At 52.9% G+C, this 22,259-nt stretch overlaps 1 protein-coding gene across 11 annotated transcripts in view; it reads right to left on the bottom strand.

Annotated features, from left to right (window-relative positions):
• Positions 1-22,259, bottom strand: part of NPHP4 (nephrocystin 4) — a 107,089-nt gene that overhangs the window by 43,482 nt on the left and 41,348 nt on the right. For all 11 annotated transcript variants that reach the window (XM_032303797.1, XM_032303798.1, XM_032303789.1 and 8 more), the window contains 2 exons: positions 13,922-14,104; positions 7,677-7,815 (listed from right to left, as the gene is read on the bottom strand). In XM_032303797.1, the coding sequence (XP_032159688.1) occupies positions 7,677-7,815; positions 13,922-14,104 (322 nt within the window). The remainder of the gene's footprint in view (positions 1-7,676; positions 7,816-13,921; positions 14,105-22,259) is intronic.

Below are 22,259 nucleotides of genomic sequence, written 5' to 3'. Positions count from 1 at the left end.
AGCCCAGCCTCACATCAGCTCTGCAAACGTGCTGAGTGCTTTCCTGAGCTGGGACCCAGGTGGACAGCAGAAAGAGGACACACCCAGTCACGAGATGCTCCTGGCACAGTGCTCAGTGTCGAACAAGTGCCCGCACCAGAGGTCTGCACCTCTGCACCGTCCGGGGCACCAGTGAGGCCGCCTGCCAGCCCTTCCACGGGGCGTGGACACTCAGCTGGCTCCTGCCCCTGAGCCAGGAGGAGTCCCGCTTGTCGCTTCTGGGACCGTGGGGCAGGCTCCCCTGACGTGTCCCTCTCTTTGTGGCACCGTGGCCAGAACTCAGACGACACCTGCCGTCCGTGACCACGACCGGCGGTGGATGTGGAGGGAGAGCCGGAGACAAGCCATTCTGTTTTATAGTGGTGGGATGTGGCGCTTATCTGTCAGCGTGGCAGAGCTGACTCGCTCCCAGGGCAGCGGGGGAAGGAGGAGACCCAGGAACAAACAACGGGACGAAACGAACACAGGAGCTCCCGAGAGCCGCGAGACGAGGGAGCGCGCGCTCGGCCAGGGAGACGCCCACGCGGGGCGCTCAAGACCAGTAAGAGGGGTTCAGTGTGGATACTTGGAGGCGAGGCTGTTATTTGTCACTTCTAAATTCAAGGTCAAAGGGAAATAGAAACTGAAACCAATAATGTAGGAAATAAGACCACCACAGCTCAAAACCTAGTCAAAGAGGTACTCAGAAGGAAACCACAGGAACTTAAATGTCTCTATGAAACAGACAAGTGGAAATGTGCTAAGCATTCGACTTCTTTAAAACTTTAAAAAAAAAAAAGAGAGAAGGATATTAATGAAGGCAAAGTCATATTAAATTATAACTGATTCGATTAAAATTAAAGACACAATCAGAAACCTCGAAACCTCACGAGAACCAATAAAGGAAACAGAGAGCGGACTCCTGCCAGAGGGGGAGAGGCAGACACCTCCGCTAAGTCTGACCAAGAGAAGGAAAGACTCGCCCAAAGGTCGAGAACGACAAAGGGAATCCATACGCAGAGACAGAAATTGGGATTTTCACATTAGATACAAGTTTATCCCAGGATCTTAGTAAACAAAATGAAATTAACCGCTCTTCTACAGAGCAGGTATCCCCAAAGTTACCATGAGCTGAGATGGAAAACCTAAAAAGCCATAAATCATAACAGAAACTTAAAGATTATGAAAACAAACCAAGGAAACCCCATCGAGGTGGGAAAGGGAGTGGGGGTCGGCAGGGTGCCCCTACCCCACCTGCCCACACCGGGGACCAGCAGGGGCCTGCAGCCCATGGGAAGCCACCACCGGGAGCCCTCTTTTACTCCAGTGAACGTCTGCTCAGAACCGCCCCGCAGCCTCCTCCTCCCCTGGTCTCCTCGGTTCTCGGGGTCACCATGGTCCGCACGTCTGCATCTGCTATTCTGGAACAGACCCAATTGCTCCTCAATAGCCTTGGTTGTTTTCAAGATTAACGCTGTCAGAAAATCCTTTCCAAAGGCACAGAGTTTCTGATGGTTTTGTAGGTAAGTTTCATCAAACCTGCAAGAAACAGGTCCTGCCTTTTGCTGAAACCATTTCAAAGCCCAGAAACATACAGAAGGCATTCTCACTGTGACGGTGAATTTCTTGTGTTGAGTGATGAGATGGATCACAGGGGCCCAGACACGGGGCCGACCATCACTCTGGGGGTCTCTGTGAAGGTGACTCCTGCAGAAGTTACGATCTGAGTAACCCGACTGAGGGAAGCGGTCTGCCCTGTGCAGTGTGGGTGGGTATCACCCCATCTGTTGAGTAAAACCAGAGTGAGGGAAGGAGGGACTGGGCCCCTTCTGCCTGCCCATGGAGCCGGGATGCCCATCGTCTCCTGCCCTCGGCGCTCCTGCCCTCAGGCCTTCAGACCCAGAAGGAAACCTGCATGGCAGGTTTCCCCGGCTCCCAGGCCTCTGGACTGGGACTAATTACACAGCAGCTTGCCTGGGCCTCTTCTCAGCCTCCACAGAAGGCGTGAGCCAATTTCTTATAATAAATCTCTTCCTACGGGGTAGCCCACTGGTTCTGTTTCTCTAGAGAGCCTGAACTAGACACGCATTTTGCAAAACTAGCACACTCCCAATGCCAAAACCTGGTAAAACAGGACAGGAAAGAAAGCCATAGACCAGGGGCCTGCCGGTTCTGGCCCACCTGCCAGATTCAGGCCACGGCCTGGGCTTGTGAACAAACTTTGACCGTAACCCAGCAGAGCTCGCTCGCCTGGCTTTCACCACACGGCTCGGGAGAGGAGGAGCGGCGGCAGGGCAACGGGCCCATAAAGGCTGAAACATTTACCGTCTGGCTTGAAGTCCGCTGACTCTGCCACAGATGAAGCCCGATCACGGAGGCCGAGACAGAAGTCCTCCACGCGAGTGAATCAAATCAAGACAGGCAGAACGACCGAGTTCCCCACAAGTCCTCCCTCCGTCCTTTCTTTTCTTCAACAGACTTCACTGTTAGGGCGGTCTTACAGTCACCAATACTGAGCGCAAAGGACAGAGAACTCCCACACCTCCCTGCCCCAGGTGCGCGGTTTCCCCCGTATCCACACCTCACACCCGCGTGGTACATTCTTTTTGCTCTAAAATATTTGGTAGTTTGCTTGTTGTCTTTTTTTTTTTTTTTTTAAGATTTGGTTTATTTATTTGAGAGAGTGTGTGTGTGTGTGTGTGTGTGTGTGAGCACAAGCAGGTTGGGGGGGGCAGGACAGGGGGACTCCCCGCTGAGCCAGGAGCCCAGGGAGCCCCCCAGGCACCCCTACAGTCTCTTTTGAAAATGGATCTCCTTTTAGGCGCCCGGGTGCCTCAGTACATTAAGCATCTGCCTTGGGCTCTGGTCATGATCCCGGTGTCCTGAGATCAAGACCCGGGTCGGGCTCCTGCTCACTGAGGGCTCTGCCCCTCCCCCTGCTCAGGCCGGCTCGTGCTGCTCATGGACGTGCTCTCTCTCTAATAAATAAATAAAATCTTTAAAAATAAAAATTTTTTTAAAAGCTCCCTGCACACATGGTCTTGAAGATTCATCCCTGAGGGCACACAAAGACCCCTGTGGCTCACCCAATCCGCTGTACGGCGCCGACCGTCCAGTCACACCAGCTCGTCTTCCTGTCCCGCAGAGGAGTGGGCAGGCCGCCGCGCGCTGAGAGCCAGCCGCTCCCCACGGGCGTCTAGAACCAGCACCCGAGTCCCAGGGCATGAAGCAGAGATGATGAAACGGCCCCTCAAAGCGGCCGTCCGGGCAGCACTCCTGTTGGCGTGGCAAGAGCCGCCTGCCCACGGGCACCCACATGAACCTCATCCCATGAGACCACACTTCTCCGGGGCGGGAGTGGGTGTCGGGGGCATGAAATGACTCCTCCCTGTGCGTGCACTTCTCCAGTCACCGGCGACACTGAGCCCGTCCCACACTCTCTGGCCACCTGGCTTCTTCCATGGAAATCCCCTGTTCGTGTGCTTTGCCCATTTTTCTATCCCATTTCCATTATTTCTAATTGATTTGGAGCAGCTATTCCTATAATCTTTCTTCTTTCTAATCTTCTAATTCTAGAGTTTTCTATCACTTCTAAAGTTTTGCTTCATAATCCACCTACGTTTATTTTTGCACATGATATGAAATTAGGATCTAATTCTATATGTTCCTTATGGACCAGCATTCCCGCACGGTTACGTGTGATCGGGTGGTCCCTGCTCAAGGCAGTGAGCAGAACAATGCTACCTACCCCAGAAATACCCACATCCTGGTCCCCGGAACCCATCAGTATGACGGTGTTGCACACCAGTGACTGGCTGCTCCCGGGGGGACGGCCCGGATGATCAGTGTGCCCAACGCAATCCCAGCATCCTTGTAATTGATGGGGAGGCAGCAGGGTCAGGGTCACAGACAGATCGGGAAACTGCCCAACACCTCTGAAGAGGGAGAAAGGGGCCAAAGGACGCAGCAGCCACTGGAGCTGGAAAGAAGACAGAGTCTGCCCCGGAGCCTCCAGAAGGAACCAGCCCCACCAAGACCTCTTCATTAGCCTGTGAGACCCATGTCGGACCGCTGACTTCCAGAACTGCATGACAGTAAGTTCATACTGTTTTAAGCCATTTTACGTTTATGGTAATTTGTTACAACAACAGCTGCAAAGCAACACACTCATATAACCTGTCCATCCGTCACACTCGTTATTGTGTCCGTCTCTATCTCCACCGCGCTGCTCCGGCTACCGGAACTCCGCACACCTACAAATCAGGAAAGGTTAGAATTGCCTTCACTGTTCTCAACCACGGAATTTTTTAATTAAAAAAAAAAAAAAGACTCTATCTCGAAGTAAAGTAAATGCAGTGCACAAGGGAGATACACCCCAGCAGAGAGCATGAGCCCAACTCAAAGTCACGAAAACACACGGCGCGTCTAGTGAGTCACAGGAGCACAGAGCAGCCGGGAAAACGTCCAGAACCCTTGGACTACCGGCCCTGCGGTGCAGGGTTCCCGCAGCCAGAAACCGCTCACAGGAGGCAAAGACGCCTACCTCCAGCCAACATGAGGCAGTGACCAGAAACAAATGCATCTGAAATAAATTTTTTTAAACTGACAAAATATATGAAACAACAGGTTTCAAGACAATAGAATTCAGGCAACAAAGGACAGTGATCCTGAGGGGCAGGAAACAAGAGAAGTGAGTCCTGCAGCTGTCCCTGCTTAAAGCGGTTAGTGGGTCTGCAGGTCCCGACACAGAGAGACAGGGCACAGGGGACCCCTGAAGGAGAAGACAGAGCTGAGGGTCTGAGAAGGCCGAGGAAGCTCCAGTTTGCAGGGCCAAGCGCCAGACGGGACAAGGTGCACAGAAGGAGCACTCCGGTCACTTACAGAGAGCTCCCTGTAGATCTGGCAGGTGACTGATCAGGACAGCACCCAGTGCTGGGGCAAGAGTCCCTGGAAGACCCCAGATGTTCACCTGGGGCCAGAAGCAGGCCCACTGCACAGGCAGACGGCACACCTTGTAACTCGGGAGACAGGAGGATGCAAAGGGGAAGAGTTAGCCCTAGACTAAAGCTGATCTGGTCCCACCTAACAGACCTTAGGGGCAGCATCTGAAAGGATCAAACTGTTTCCAAAGCTCAGGAGTATTTATCAAATACGAAAGTATTTAACACTCGATAAAAGAAAATCCACAGTACCTGTAACACAATAAAAAGTACTGAGAGCAGAGAAGCAAGAAAATACAATCCAAATTAGGATTAACATTACCCAATTAAAACTGAAGGAGAATTAGGGCATCTGGTGGCTTAGTCCATTAAGTGTCTGACTCTTGGTTTTGGCTCAGGTCACGAGCCCAGGGTCCTGGGATTGAGTCCTACACCGGGCCCCCTGCTCTACAGGGAGTCTGCTTCTCCCTCTGCTGCTCCCCGCCCTTTGATGCGTGCACACAAGCACTCTCTCAAATAAATAAATAAATAAAATGGTTTTTAAAATATTTTATTTATTTGACAGAGATCACAAGCAGGCAGAGAGCCAGGCAGAGAGAGAGGAGGAAGCAGGCTCCCTGCTGAGCAGAAAGCCCGATGTGGGGCTCAATCCCAGGACCCCAGGATCATGACCTGAGCCAAAGGCAGAGGCTTTAACCCACTAAGCCACTCAGGTGCCCCAGTAAAATATTTTTTAAAAATAAAAAATAAAAATCAATTACTGGAGAATTCTGGCAAGCAGAGGGAGCGGCAGACTGGGTTTTAATCCCAGGTCTGCACACACCAAAGGTCAAGGCCACTGGAAAAGAAAGACCCAACCTTGTGGACTGCTGAGCCACAGCCCACCCGAGCAGCTGGTGCAGGCCTGAGGCAGCTAAGCCACAAGGCAATCCCATCACTGCTTAGGATTAATTTGATTAGGACATCATCACACAAACCAGCTGCTTATTTCTACCACCAGGACTGCGCAGTAAACTGAAGCCTTGAAAACTCCTGTCCAGAAAAAGTCATTCTGTCTCCCCTGCCAAGCTCGCCATGCAGGCGTGTCCTCCCAGGACTCCCACTACCCAGGCTTCCCCACAGACGTGATGAACCACACTCACTGCCCTTCACCACTGTCCTCAGTGACTCCATCAGAAATATTTAATCACAACATTTACCTGTGTTTATAACCTGAGACACTGCCTTTCATATTTACCCTTCTCAAAGCTCGTTATCTTATTTTTTAAATGTAACTATATGTCAAGGAAGGAAAGATGCTAGATTACAGAATGAGTAGGAAATACACTGCACCCTTTGTTTAGTATTTTTAAATAACGTATTTTATGCCCTTAAGGCATTCAACGCCTTGCATGGACCCTGTCCGAAAACCCATGGCTTCTGCCCGCACGGCAGGGACTCCCCAGAAATCCTGGCTACAGCCCCCGGCCAGCAGCGCTACAGATGGAAGCCTGTGACCAGCAGACCCTGGAATCCTGGCTGCCACCCAGTGAACTGGAAGAACCACTAGAACCACCAAATGCACTGCCTCTTAGAGAAGAAGGAAAATCCTTAATGATGTGGTTTGTCCCAAAGCAACAGACTCTCCGTCTAGTACCTGAGTACGTTCGGGCGTCTCAGAAGCCCCGGAAGACCATGAAGACAGTGTCACTGCGTCAAGGTCTAGACCAAAGACATACGGGGACTGCTTCCACTGTCAAATTAAATTCAACAAGACCAGTTCCCATAAACTAGAATCTCAACTCATAAAAAATCTGTCCCAAACGAGTCCCAGACCCACTAGCGCCCCTGCTCCAGCAGCCGGGACCTGCGGCCAAAACACCAGCAGGTCATCGCTGGAGACCGAGCAGCGTCTGTCAGGGACACAGTCCAGGACTAGAGCTCCCCTCTGCACCCTACACATTAGTCCATTCCCTACCTTTCTAACTAAGAGACAAATCCTATGATCTAGAACAGTCTTTCAGCTGGAGCGATCTCTAGAAGACTCAGGCCAGGGCTCAGGGCCCTGCAGAGTGAATGTCTCCAACACCCCTCTGACGCCGGCCCTGCAGGCACCCGACAGGTGGGGTTCTCAGTCAGACACTGGCTTCGGGGTCCCTGGGCAGAAGCCAAGAGGCCCTGACCTCCAGGTTCTGAGCCAGCTGAGTGCAGGCCCAGTGGCCACCGGCGCTGCTTTACCCCCTACACCATGCAGAGATGTCACTGCTCCCAGGAAGGACGTCCCTCTGCTGGGAGTCCCCACTCCCTTTTTCAAAGCCACAAGCTGAGATCAGACACCCCACTCTCGGAGAGTGCTTCCGGGGGGCAGGGGGAAGCACCTTAAAACAACAAAGGTTCGGCACATTAATGGCACCACACACAGCAGGCAGCCGTGGATCTCAGCCAGGCTCTGACTCCTGAGCCCGTGTCTGCAGGACCCCAGGCCACGCGCCCCACTGGGTGTCACCTGCAGAGCCTTCCACAGGCCTCTGGTCAAGAGCTGCAAGAATCAGATGACAATGTGCTGTCACCATCTAACTCCACACTTCCTTATTAAGCAGAAGTTCAACCATGGGACCCAAATTAAAGCAAATCTGTGTGATTATCAGATAAATGTTATTGTACTGGACTATGTACTTCTCGGGAACAGATGGAAGTCATGCTGTGCGCACAAAAAGTCAGTCCTCTGCAAACACTTACTTGTGGGGGATGTGGGTGGTCTCCTGGAGGGCTGCCGCTCTGCCTCGGAGCCGTGCACGAGCGCCGTGGTGGTGTCCAGGTGTTCCTCGGGGCTCAGCGAGTACTGGAACTGGACGGTCCCCGACTCCACCTGCTTCACCTACGGTAGACACAGTGAGAGGGATGGCAGCCTCCCCCCTTATCAGTGCTCCTAAGTTACACCCAGAAGTGGGTCCCCTGGCCCAAAGTCGACGTAAACCCAGGGACGGCTGAAGCCCCGTGTTCTTAGATTCTGACCAAGTCACTTCCTGAGCAGTCAGCCATGGCATTAACACCCCAGAAGACCACGTTAGCATGGAAGGCTCTTACACAAGCAGAAATCACATTTTCTGGTTCTACATGTGTTTTTAAACAAACCTATGAAAAACTGACTTTTAAATTTGGGCATAGCTCTCTGTTTAACACATGTAACCACAACCACGGTCAGGGCGCAGAGCAGCGCGTCACCCAAACCCTGCCGTGCTGCTGCCGCCTGGCCCCGCCGTCACGGGGTTCATCTCCATCACAGCAGCCTGGTCTGTCCAGGACGTCACACGCGTGGAACCGCGCAACAGATCACTTTTGAGCCTGGACTCCTGCACTTCACACGGTGCCGATGGGACTCATCCAAGCAGTGGGACGTTATCTGTCATCGGTCCCTTTTCCTGCCGAGTGGCGCTCTCTGGGACAACGGGCATGCTTGATTCATGCCTTCGCCCATGCAAGCACCTTCGGGCCCTTTTCAGCGTGACGGTTACAAACCCTGGGGTACATGATTCCGTGTGAACCAAAGTCTTCATGTCTCTAAGACCAAGACTGCTGGGTACCGGCGTGCATAGAGTTCATTCTGCAGGATGCCATGGTTTACTTCTAGACTCTCTGTTCTGCTCCCCTGACCTTCGTGCCAAGCCCTCACCAACAGCTCTTCACAGGAGCTGCGGAAGCTTTACTCTAAGGGTCAGACTGTGGGGCGCGATTCCTCCTGCTTCACCGCCCGGACCCTTCTGATTCCTGTGCTTTCTGTATAGATTTTAGGATCAGTCTGTCTACATCCAGACCAAAAAAAAAAAAAAAAAAAAAAAAAGTCCTGCTGGAATTTCGATTAAAATTATATTATCTGTAGATGAATTGGGGGAGAATTTATATCTTTATCATGTTGGATCTTCTCATCCACGAAGATGCTGTGTCTCTCCATTTACGATCTCACCCAAGACAAGAGGAAGCACAAGAACAGTGGCGTGCGGCAACAGGAGCTGGCTACAGTTCCCAGCAGGCAGATCCCGTAAACATTGTGTGATTAGATTTCTCTCTTTGGGGGAAGAGCTTTATAAGTAATACTGTTTGGTTGTTTTTTTTTTTAATTTTGCTTGTCAACTTTTCATTGCTAGTATACAGAAATGAATGATTTTTCTATCTTGATCTCCTGTTGTCTCCCGCAACCTCAGTGAAGTCACTAATTCACTCTAGCAGGTTTTTCTGTAGATCCCTTGGGATTTTCCACAGACAATCACGCTATCGGCACACAAGTACAGCTCTATTTCTCCCTTTCCAATCTGTGTGTCTTTTGTTTTTGTCTTCCTGCCTTACGCCCTGGCTAGGACTTCAGGTGTGATGCTGAACGAGATTCTGAATGCTGAGCGGACGCCCCTCGCTTGTCCCTGACCTTAAAGGGATGACACCCCACCTCTCACTGCCCAGTCGGGTGCTCACTGACAGGTTTGTGTGGATGTCCCCCAGCAGGAGGAGGGGCTTCAGGTTTGTGTGGATGTCCCCCGGCAGGAGGAGGGGCTTCTCGACTACTCCTAGTTTGCTCACAGCTTTCATCAAAAATCAAAGTCGAATTTTTTCAAATGCCTTGTGTGTCAATTGTTAAGATTATACAGTTTACCTTCTTTAGGCTATTACTACGGTGAATTATATTTATTCATTTTTAAAACAAAACCAGCCCTGCATTTCTGGGACAAACCTCCACCTGGTCATGGCGTTGTCTTCTTTCCATAGGCTGGATTCGATCTGCGAGGGTTTTGCGGATTATTCTCCATCTGTGTCCCTAAGGGACACGTGTCAACGGCGTCCATACGCTGTCTCTGGTCCTGTTATCGAAACAACGTGGTAGCACGGCCCCGCTACGTGAGTCGGGAATTGCTGGCATCCTTCTATTTCCTGGGAGAGTCCGTATAAAACTGCTCCTTTCTCTTCAAGTCGTTCAGTAGAATTTACAGTAACTAGGCCTGGATATCGCTTTCTCGAAAGTTTTAACCACAAATTCGGCTTCTGTAATAGTCCAAGGACTACTCAGGTTGTCTACTTCATCTCGGGTGAGTTCTGATAATTTCTGGCTTAAGACAAATCGATCCACTTCATCGAAATCGCCAAATGAGCAGGCCCACAGTTGCTCACCGTGCTCCCCTGTGGTCCTTTGACACCTGTGGGGCCAGCAGAGATGGCCCTGCTTCTACTCCTAACACCAGCAATTTGGGTCCTTGTTGTAGCTCTCTTGCTGGACATTTATCAATTTTATTGATCATTTCAAAGAATCAGCTTTTGGCGTCATTGATTTTTCTCTATTTTTGTTCTCTGTGGTCTCTATACTGTCTGTTTTCGAGTTCATTTGTTTCTGCTCTTCATCCTTATTCCCAACTTTCTTCCACTGGTTTCAGGTTATTTAGTTGTTCTTTCTCTTGCTCCTACTGGTGGAAGAGAAGATTACTGAATGGAGACCATTCTTCTGTTCTAATACATACATACATGCTATCAATTTCCCTGGAAGCACACGACAGCTGCATTCTCCACCTTTTAATGTATTTAATGTATTTTCCTTTTCCTTCAGTCCAAAACCTCCTCTATCTCTTCCTGAGGCTTCCTCTTTGAGTTGGGGATTATTTAGAAATGTATCCTTTGCTTTCCAAGTGCCTGTACTTTTTACTCTTATCTTTGTTATTGACTTCTGGTTTAATTCTATTGTGAACTCGGAACATACCCTGAATAATACAATTCCTTAGAAATTATGAACGTTTTATGGCCCAGGATGTGGTCTGCCTGTGTGTTCCCTGTGCGCTGGACAAGAATGTGTGCTCTGCTGCCATCAGGCGTGGGGCTCTACAGACGTCATGTCAATCCACACAGTTCACGATGTCATCTGGTTCTTCCGTGTCCTCGGTGATTCTCTCCATGTTCCCTGGTTTGCTCAGAGGACGCCAGAGTCTCCAACCATGACCACGAACTTGTCTGTTTGCCCTTTCACTTCTACGACTCATTTCTGCTTTATGTATTTTGAAGTTCTGTGTTAGATGCACACACATTTAGGACTGCCATGTCTTCTTGGTGAATTGCCTCTTTTATCATCTGTAATATCCTTAATTCCCAGAAATTTCCTTTGCTCCAAAGTCCACTCTGTCTGGTGTTGATACAACCACTCCTGTTTTCTTTTGATTAGCGTTTGCATGGAATGTTTTGGTGTCTGTTGAGTGTCTTTTCTCTGAAAGCTGAGATTTTCCTGGTTCTTTGCATGTCAATTAAACTTAGATTTCATCACAGATATTTTGAATATTATGTCAGGAGACTCTGAGTCTCATTTAAAGCCTGTGGAGTACGTTGATATTTTTGTGTCATCAGGAATCAGCGCAGTGGGTCCAGGCCACAGTTTCCAACCGGTTTTCTACAGGTTGTCAAACCCACGCAGTGCTATCCAGATCCCTCCTGCATGTGATCCACCCTGCAACTCTGGGCCGGGGCTGGCAGTCTATCCACAGTCAGTTCTCAGGGTCTCTGGTATCGTGCTTCAGGGTCAGACTCAGACACATGCAGCCGGGGGGTGAACCCAGCATTTCTTACACAGCGGCATGGGGTTGCTTCCCAAGCCCCTCCCTCTCCATGGCCTCCCCAGACCTGTCCAGTTCCCTGGGGCTTTACAGTCCTCTAGCCAGACCCCACTGCGCTGCACACTCCTGGCAACAGTCCCTGAATCCAAGGCCGCGCAGTGGAACAGAGTGGTTTCTTTAAAGGGCGTGGGAGCGTATCAGAGAGCTGAAGTTCTCACCTATCATTATTGGAAGTCAACACATAATGCCTAAAATTGAGAAACTAAGAAACAGCAGTAGAAGCATAATGTCTGGAAACAAAGAAACACCGTCAATCACAGCCGAGAGCTGAAAGTGGCTGACTCCGGAGATATAAATGTTTTTTAAAAGACAATTACTTGGTCAAAGGAAAAACACAAGAGTTGTTTAAGAAAGAAAACACAACATACCACACTACTTACCTACACAGGAAATAGCATCGAAATAATCATAACACCAGCCCCCACATCCACTTAGCCAAAACTTATGGGGTATCTCTAATATTTGTATTTCCCTCTGATCAGTATCTACCACTTCCCCTCAAGGGTAAGTTCACAGGATCGGGGCCAGTGTTCCTGGGTAGACAGAGGAGCTTGGTAAATGTTCACTGAAAGGATGAGTGAGACAGAATGAGCCGGTGCAGGAGCACAGCTGGGCTCCACGCCTTCTGCCTGGACAGAGGCCGGCCCTGCTGGAGGAGACCAACGCAGGAAGAAGCAGAGGAGGAAGCGGAATTCATTATTTTAGTTAGTTGTAGATGTCTAGCCTAGTGGTCTCAGCCAGGGGCCATTCCGCCCTCAGGAAACGTTCCGCGATGTCTGCCGACAGCTCAGGGTGTCACAGGTGTCACAGGCCCCGCCAGGGGCCTCCAGCTGGGGATGAATGTCCCCCGGTGCGCAGGGCAATCCCCACAGCAAAGAGTTACGGCCCGCACTGTGAGCAGCACTGAGGTTGAGAATTAGAAATGATATTCCTTGTTAAAAACGGCAGTATTTGGTACATTTCTGTCCTCGAGATAGTCAAGCTCTCCACATCCTCCAATACGGTTTACGCACTCAGAAAGTGAAGGGAATGTCGTGGCATGCCAAGGCTAAAATTAAATAAAATAAATACTTATTTAAGCACATACATACGTACATACCAAGACGGAGAGAGAGAGGCAACGGCTTCAGGAACTCTAATGGCGGTTTTATATAAGGGCTCAGACTAGTCCGTGGGGGAACGCGGCAAACAGGTCCCACAACGAGACGTCCCCATAAGGAGAAAAGCTGCACAATCAGCCGTTCCTCATCCAAGTCCCCAGAGCACTGCCCACATCATAAACAGCAACACCAAAAATAACGTTTGTCACTAGAGTCAGCACACGGACGACTCACTGAGGGCTGGGGACGGTCCCTGCACCTAAGGAAAATGAGACTCGCCGCACTGCTGAGACAGGCCGGGCAGTTCAGGAGCGCGGGCATGTCCAAGCACTCCCGTGCCACACAGGGCAGCACCAGGTGACATGGTGTGACACAGGGTGACACTGGGAAACATGGGACGACACAGGGTGACACTGCATCAGGATGGGCTTCCGTCACCAGCAGCGCTTTCCCACAACACCTGCGGCTCCCTGGGTCCCTGCTACCCATCCTGCAAGGCTGTCAGTGGGCAGGGAGACCCCTCGCACACCCTGGCCCCGCCCCCTTTACCTGTCTTCTCCGCCAGGGTTCAGAGAGAACTTTATTCCCAACATGGATTTTCAGCTGTGGCTTGCCCTCCGTGCAAAGCTGGAAGGCGCTAGGGGCCAGCAGGCACGAGAAACCAGTCATGGAGACGAGCCCAGCTGGACGCCCAGTGCCCGGCACCAACCACAGCCTCCGCCTCCCACAAGGCCCACCCCCCACGTGTACACACACAGCACAGAAGCGCACCCTGTTTGCACAGTGCATACAAATGAAAGTCACAGGCTCTCAGGCCATCTTGCAAGACTGATGTGTGAACGGGGATGTCCTAAGCCCCAAAATAAAACCCGCCTTGGTTCACAGGTGACCGGGACTCAGCAATTACCCTCGTCTCTTAAGGGCACATCCATGACATGAAAAAATTCTGCTCATGGGGTGCCTGGGTGGCTCAGCAGGTTAAGCGTCTGCCTTCGGCTCAGGTCATGGTCTCAGGGTCCTGGGATTGAGCCCCACATTGGGCTCTCTGCTCAGCAGGGAACCTGCTTCCTCCTCTCCCTCTGCCTGCTGCTCTGCCTACTTGTGTTATCTCTCTCTGTCAAATAAAAAAATAAAAAGAAAGAAAGAAAAATCTGCTCATGACGTAACCTCTGGTTTTGAAAACGTATGAACTTGCCAGAAGCTCAGGGGCAAAGTCTCACACTTACGGAGCATCTGAACCACTTACCTCTTCGGAGCTCCTGCTGGCAGGGGGCACTTTATAGACCAGACGGTGTGAAGGGTTGGGCCGGATCCCACCCTGCAGAGGTAAGGTCACCTTCCCGGAGCCGGCTTCCAGCACGGGGTTCCAAACAGCCCAGCGAATCGTGTGCATACACGCCACGCCGGACAGAGAGGGGACGGAGGCCGCCTACAAGGGAAATGGTGTTGGTGCCTGACTTACAACAGACCCACCTTGCAGATGTCAGGAGGGAGCAGTGCAGCCAGGCAGGGTCACGCAGAAGGAACCAGGGCAGGAGGGCACGCCACAGAAGCTCGGAGGGCACGGGAGCAGCTGTCCACCTTGAGACCCCCCGCCCGCCAAGCGCTCCTCTAGGGATCTCCCTTCCGGCTCAAGGCAGCAGCGGCCTCTCTTCTCAAGACGACACCGCCCTGCTGACCCTGCCTGTTCCCCTGGGGCTCTCGGTGTGGCTCTGTGAGCATGCTGCCCCTCGCCCGCACCTGCTCAGCTCACCGCTACTAGGAAAACACTGGGAATGACACCTGGTGTTAGTGACGACGCAGGGTGCCCGCGGACATTCCGTCTGCGATCATTCCCGCGTGTTTTCTCCGGCTCCGTTTCTGCTCATAACGAACGGTACGTTTCACGTATGTGACTGTGTGTGCCTGGGAAACCGGCCAGGCCCGATTTTCTGTGCCTTCCTTCCTCCGCCTTCTCTTTTACTGGGCACCAAGGAAAAGCCGGGATTGAGGACAAGCCGTTTTCTCAAACGCGGCTTTGGGCTTGACTCAGCATGTTCTAATGGCACCACCTTCATGCGTCCACTCCAAATTAAAAATAAAGCCACACTCTAGGCCTGGAACGCCTGCTCAGCTGGGCAGTGAGACTAGCGGCGGGAATGGGCGCCGTCAGACACCCCAGCTCTGGCCGAGCCCCCAACAGGCAGGAGCCCCAGGCTCCGCGGGAGGCAGCTCGTCAGGGCTCCGGGAAGGCCTGCTCTGGGCTGGAGGCCACGGGGCACTCAGCAAGCGGGACGGACGGGGAGCCCAGGAAGGCACTGTCCAGCCCCAGGGCACAGGCCCCAACCAGAGTCACACTGAAACTGTCCAGCCCCAGGGCAGGAGTCACCCCCGCCTCTGCCCATTGCCTGGTGCCAGTGGTAGGGCAGGAGGACAAAAACCTGAAGGCGGTAGGCAGTCCCTGGAGCACAGGCACAGCGCTCCGAACGCCCTCCTCGTGGGCAGCAGCGAGCGGTCTGCTCCCCTCCGCAATGGGGACAGCAAAGGAATGGGGTGACCCCGTGTGGTCCCGACCACCAGCCTCATCTGCTGAGCCAGGCAGCCCTCCCCATTTGGGCCATGGGCAAGGGGAGCCTACAAGGAGGGGCGTTCGCTCCTGGAAGGAAGCATCGTCCCCAAGGAGAGGAAAGCGGAGGGGGCCCTCGGGGGGCCATGTTGGAAGCCACAGGAGAACGCCAGGCTCTGGCAGAGGAGCCGGGGCTCCCAATAGACCCGCCTGCTTGTCACAGCCAGGACATGACGGCACTCAGGTCCGCATGACATCGTCACACACGCACACGGAAGGACTCTGGCTGGAGCCCCACGCACACGGCTCCACAGTCAGCTGGGTCCACCCTAGCCGAGGGGATGTGTGCGCAGCACCCAACACGGAAAAGGAAGCACACTTGTCTCACCCCGGTCAGGCTGTCCAGAATGTTCCTCTGCCCAACCACATCCTCAGTCATACGGGATACGGGTCCAGAGTCAGCGTCTGGCCCGGAATCAATGTCTCTTCCTGAGGCCCCATCATAAGTGGACCAACCTCACTTCTGTGGGGCCTGTTCTGAGCCCAACTTCCGATCACGAGCTAGGCTACCGCCCCCTCTGCCCTGGCCACCCTGCCAGCTCAGTGAGAAAATCCTGGAGGCACGAAGAACTGGCAAAGTAAGACGCCTACGCGTGTGACCCTGCCCAGCATGTCCGAAACGCGTCAGGGGTGCAGACAACCCTGCCGCTCCCCACCCCACGAGCTGACGGCGGTGACATCAAACGGTCAGAGGACAACAAGGGGACTCTGAGTCCACTGCTCCTTAAAAACAACATCTCTGGGGGCACCTGGGCGGCTCAGTCTGTTAAACACCTGCCTTCAGCTCTCGTGCTCTTTCTCTCAAATAAGTAAAATTTTTTTTAAAAATCACTATAATTGTATTAGCAAAACTGGCCACTAAAAAACACTCTGCAAATTCCAACATTGCTAGACTACTTTTGTACACAGCCATCTCCTTATAAGACCCAGTTTAGGGGTGCCTGGGTGGCTCAGTGGGTTAAAGCCTCTGCCTTCGGCTCGGGTCATGATCCCAGGGTCCTGGGACTGAGCCCCACATCGGGCTCTCTGCTCGGCGGGGAGCCAGCTTCCCCAACCCCGCCTGCCTCTTGCCTACCTGTGATCTCTGTCAAATAAATAAATAAAATATTTTTTTAAAAAAGACCCAGGTTATTACGGGATCAAAAGTAAAATATGTATCCAAGTTGTCATGCTGTTTGTGCCAGTCCTTCTAGTTTAATCTTTCAAATTAGGTGATTCTGATACGCAGTCTTCCAATTTCACAGTTCCTTTGGTTTCCTAGTTCTCGATTGATAACAGCCCTCCCCAAGCGGAGTACCTGTGGGTTACACACATATCCACCTCCCCTTCATCTCTAACAGCTCCAACAAGAAGAGACGGTCCACGAGTCACTGATAATTCCTTTGCAAAGATTTCTGCAACAGTTAGGGCTTGTGGGCAGTGCAGGTGCCATATCTTAGCCTGTGCTCTCTTCCACCAGGCCGGGCTGACACTTGCAGGCGAGAACCTACCCAGCCCTGCGCCTTGGATCCCCCCAGCCTGGCGCCCAGCTCTGAGGAGGTCAGGTGCATCCAAGCACCTATTTGACTGGTCAGCGTGACAAGGCTCCTCCTGCTGGTGAAGTCTAGTGGTTGAGATAAAGTCAGTTACTTCATAACATCTTCTCCTGTCCAGCTGGGTTTGCATTCACGAAAAAAAAAGGGGGAGAAAACCACTGAATTGTTCCCCATTTAGACTTTTAATGATAACAGCAAACAAGAGGCTGAAGGAGCACACTGGAACGTAAGCCGGGTTTGGGGAACAGAAGGGCCACACCACATGCCCCGAGCAAGCCCAACAGACAGCTCTGATGCGAACGCTGTAACCCGGCTCCCTGTGGGGGCTCCACGCAGCTTCAGAAAGGCAGGTACCCAGCCTAAGCCCTGGACGCTGCGACTGTGACGTGATTTGGAAAAAGGGTCCATACAGATGTAACTAAGTCTTATGAGATTAGGAGCTCTAGATCATCCAGGTGAGCCCCAAATCCAACGACCAGTGTCCTGACAAAGCAGGACAGAGAGAGGAGACTGAGAGACAGACGGAGGCCACGTGCAGGCGGAAGCTGCAGCGACATGGCTGTGAGCCCGGGGGGACTGCAGCTGCCAAAACCTGCAAGAGGCAGCAGGGATCCTCCCCTGAAGCCTCCGGACGGAAGCCAGCCCCGGGCTGGGTGCAGGTGCATCCAAGAACGCCCACCACCAGTGCGAGCAGCGGGGACCAAGGCCCGTCCTGCAGAGGGGCAGGCATCTGCCCACATGACTGATGGGCACGTGAGAGCAGCCAGAGCGCGACGGCCGGCAAGGAACAAGGCCGGCTCCAGGTTACTCGTGTCCCAGCAGTCTCCGTAAAGAATACCGGGTCCTTGGCCACTGCGGCGCACTGCACAAGGCCCGAGAGCCTGCCAGGTGAGGGGTCAGGAGAGAGACAGGCACCCAGGGCCTGGGTGATGCCACCGCACAAAGCAAAGACTCACGGGATGGGCGTCACAGCCCAAAGTCATCCTTCCAGACAGCGGTGAGTTAGATGCCGGAGCCGCTTGTAAAGCAGACGGACAGGGAACGCGGCGGCGGCTGCAGGCTGATGCAAAAGCACCTTTCGCGGTGCAAAAGGAAACCCAACGACACATCATTACTCACTTAATCTGCCCATGTATGACAGTACGTGCCATCTAAAGGCACAGCAATCATTTGACAAAAGGTAGAGTCGTTTCATTCTACCGAGTGGAGTACGTGCAAACATACTCATGAGCAGTAACGAGCGGGAGTGTGGTCTGAAGAAAGCACCATAATGTGGGACAATGCTTCATCCTGGCTAAAAAGGTCATAGCACTTTGGTCCTCGGCAATAAAGGTGATCACTTGACAGTGAATTAGAGAAGCAAAGACGAAACGGCCCTGAGCTTGGAGCTGTGCCTGGAGAGGGGTACAGGCGTGTGGCCTCCGGGCCTCCAGAGACGGACTGCGGAGCCCAGTGGCCTTTGCACGTGCACCTGCTTCCTCAGGAAAACCTGCCCCTTGCCTTGTTCCGCTTCTCCCCTTCTCCACCTGGGTCCGACAGTGTCCTTGATGACAGGGCTCAGGCTTGGTGGCCTGGTGTCCTTCCTGTGGGCACAGCCCTCCAGTCCTCAGGGCTGGTCCCCCACAGGTCAACACACATACACACAGGCATACACACATGCAATGCACGCACACGCGCACACACACACCAGGGCAACGGCTGCAAGGTCTGGCCTCGCCAGGAACGAAACCTGCAGCCCCGTGACCTTGGACTTCAGGCCCAGCGCCGGGAGGGCTACGTGTCTGAGCTCACGGGCATTTCATCACAGCCGCAGAGCAGAGGAGGATGTGGCCAGAAACAGGCGTGTGGGTGAAAAGGCGGACGGCCAAGTGGGAGGGAGAAGGCCTCCGCACACGCGCCGAGAGTGCGACGCCCTCCCTCACCGAGAGCACAGCACGTGAGGAGGACCCGCGCGTGCACGCCAGGAAGACGGGTGAACCCACAAACCGCCACACCGTCACTCACCGCAATGCCGCTTCGCCCCCGCCCCAAGCAGCAGACCCCAGAGCCCGAAACACCACGGCCGGCAAGGGCCACCCCGGCCCTCGGTCCAGCAAGCCCTCCTGGGCACGTGGCGCGAGGCCGGCAAGCGCGCACACGGCAGCCCCTGCACTGCGTCCAACGGCGAGGGCCCACCAACGGCCGAGCTCTGCAAACACGGGAAAACCATGAACCGCGCGGCAAGATGGAGTGAAGGCAGCCGGAGGAGGGCGAAGCGATCTGTGGCCGGCCTGGTGTGACAGCGGGGACACACGCAGAGTCAGCCCCCCGCACGCTGAACGGGAGCCAAGAACACACACGCGCATGCCCTTGCACCCACCCACGCACAGCAGCCCGGGGGCAACGGCCCTGGTCCCCACCTGGGGCTGGGGCAGCGGAAGCAACAGGGACACAGAGGGAGCAATGGTCTTCTGAAACCACCTCTTGGCAGAACTTTTACTTTTAAAAGCATATAAGTGTCCTACACATTCACAAACGGAAACTAAATCACTAAGGACAGGAGGGGAATTAACCACACAGCTGAAGTGCGGCCAGAGTGAGCAGCAGGGCCACCCTGCCGGGGCAAGGCCGACGGGCTCTGAGACTCTTCCAGAGTCCTGAACTCGGGCTGGGAGACCCGCCTCTCCCGGCAGTGTTGGTGGAGTGAGCCTGCACGGGGGCTGACGTGCGGGGAAGGAGGGAGGCCCACATGCCGACGGAGGCTGGAGAGCCCCGCCAGATGGCCGGCGGTCGGCAAGAACTCCAGGCCTAAGCCGGGTCTGTGCACACCTAGCACCCAGATCCGGACATGGACGCATCCCCTTTAAAGGAACCAGGGCTGGACCGCCCAGGTGACTCAGGCAGTTAAGAAACCTGCTCTTGATTTTGACTCAGGGCACGATCTCAGGGTCCCGGGACCTGGCCCACATCAGGCTCCGCGCTCAGAGGGGAGTCTGCCGGAGACTCTCTCCCTCTGCCCCTCCTCCCACCTCTCTCTCTCCAATACATACAGACATCTTTTTTGTAAATTAAAAAATCAACATAAATGAATAAAAAGAACCAGGGCTCATCAAAAACAAGGAAAATCTGAGAAACTGTCACGGTCCAGAGGCGCATAAGACCCGATGGCTACCTGACGTGTGGCATCCCAGGTGGGGTCCTGGAACCGAGAAGGACTTTAGGGAAGGAAATTCAACTAAACCACGGACTTAAGTTGGTAACCATTTATTAATACTGCTTCACCAGTTGTGACAGATGTGCCGCAGTAATGCGGCTAACAGCCACGGAACGGGGGACGGGTGCGTGGGATCTCGGATCATCTACACAGTTTTTCCGTAAATCTGAAGCTCTTCTCAAAGGAAAAGTTTACCGAGTACAAGGCAGAGGTGGGAAACGCCGGCTCCTCCCAGGGCGACCGATGTCGGGGCCGCAGCGGGGCGGGCGCCGGCTGGGCCCGGGGCGTCCGCTCCACCAGAATGTAAGAAACCAAGGACAGAGGACGCCACAAGGACACAGCCTGGAGGGACTGTGGGCGGCTCTGGGGCAATCTGAGCACGAAAATAATCAGGGAGAGCAGTTTGGTCTTCTTTTTTTGTGGTTTTTTTAAAGGTGTCCTTGAGTCTATCCCAACGCGGAGCTGGAATCCTCACTCTGAGGAGGCGGCAACGGAGGCCGACCAGGCACGGCTAGGGGAGGGCCTTCCAGGGTCTCCCCACAGACTGCCTACTAGCCGCAAGGGCAAAACCAGTAACCGTCCAGTGGCGACATCACACAACACCTGACCAAACTAAGCAGGCCAACTGGACCGGAGGGACAGCACACCCCTCTGACGGGGGACCCTGAGGGACACACCCGGTCCCAGCTGGGACGCAGACGCTGACGCCATCAGGAGGAACCGTCACCAAATCCAACAGGAGGAACACAGGCTTTCAAATGTTTCTACCAAAATCTATACAGAACTTACCAAAAAACCAAAAAAACGGTCCAGTCAAGAAATGGGCAGAGGACGTGAGCAGACACTTCTGCAAAGAAGACATCCAGAGGGCCAACAGACACATGAAAAAGTGCTCACATCACTCGGCATCAGGGAAATACATATCAAAAACACAGTGAGATCCCACCTCACACCAGTCAGAATGGCTAAAATTAACAAGTCAGGAAACGAAAGATGTTAGCGAGGATGCAGAGAAAGGGGAACCCTTCCACACTGTCGGTGGGAATGCAAGCTGGTGCAGCCGCTCTGGAAAAGAGCATGGAGGTTCCTCAGAAAGTTGAGGACCCAGCAATCGCACTACTGGGTATTTACCCTAAAGATACAAATGTCATTATCCGAAGGGGCACGTGTACCCGAATGTCTATAGCAGCAATGTCCACAACAGCCAACCCCGGAAAGAACCTAGGTGTCCATCAACAGATGAACGGATGAAGAAGACGCGGTCCAGACACATACACAGGGGAAAGTCAGCCGTCAGAAAGGATGGATACCCACCATTCGCATTGACATGGATGTGCTGAGTGAAATAAGTCAGTCAGAAAAAGACAATTATCATATGATCTCACTCATATGTGGAATTTAAGAAACAAGACAGAGTTTCACAGGGGAAGGGAGGGAAAAATAAAATAAGACAAAATCAGAGAGACAAACCCTAAGAGACTCTTAACCATGGGAAACAAACTGCTGGAGGGAAGAGGGGAGGGGAGGGGTAATGGGTGCTGGACAAAGAGGAAGGCACGTGCTGTGACGGGCACTGGGTGTTACAGGCAACCGATGAATCACGGGCTACCTCTGAAACTAAAAAAAAAAAAAAAAAAAAAAAAAAAAAAAAAAAAAAAAATTTAATTTCTGAAAGGAAGGAAACTATTCCTATTAAAAAAAAAAAAAAAATCAGGAAAGCCAAAGAAAGGCTGTGGAGCTGCTCCAGACCAGAGGCGGCCCCAGAGGCAGGAACTCTACCACTTCGTGCCCTGCCCTGGAGAGCAAGGCCATCAGGGACAAGCGGGGTCACCAGCAGGCCTGGACTACAGTGGAGATTACGGCCCCACTCGCTGCTTAGCCCGGCAGGCTGAGGTCTGCACCCACGGAAGGGCACCCCGCCTTCGGAAATGCACATTGAAGCATCTGGGGTCAGGGGCCATGATGTCTGCAATGACTCCCAGAGAGTTCACAAAAAATACACACGTGGACCTGCGTGTGCATACGGAGGACACAGAAAAGCAGACACGAACCAGCAAGTCGAGACAAATCAATGTGGCGGGTATAAACCCGTGCATCTGGCGAGGCGTAGACCAGTAGTCCCGCTATTTCTGTGACTTGTCTGTAAGTCTGAAATCATGCCCAAACAAAGCGTTTTTAAAGAAATTATGCAAAGTCCTACCATGCCTTTTCTTTTCTTCAAGAATAACATTAAGAATATGGAAAGGCAAGT

This window comes from Mustela erminea, chromosome 10 (genome assembly GCF_009829155.1).
Source record: "Mustela erminea isolate mMusErm1 chromosome 10, mMusErm1.Pri, whole genome shotgun sequence".
Taxonomy (NCBI): Eukaryota; Metazoa; Chordata; class Mammalia; order Carnivora; family Mustelidae; genus Mustela; species Mustela erminea.
Note: the sequence above shows the minus strand (reverse complement) of the source record. Positions and strands in the feature narration are given on the sequence as shown.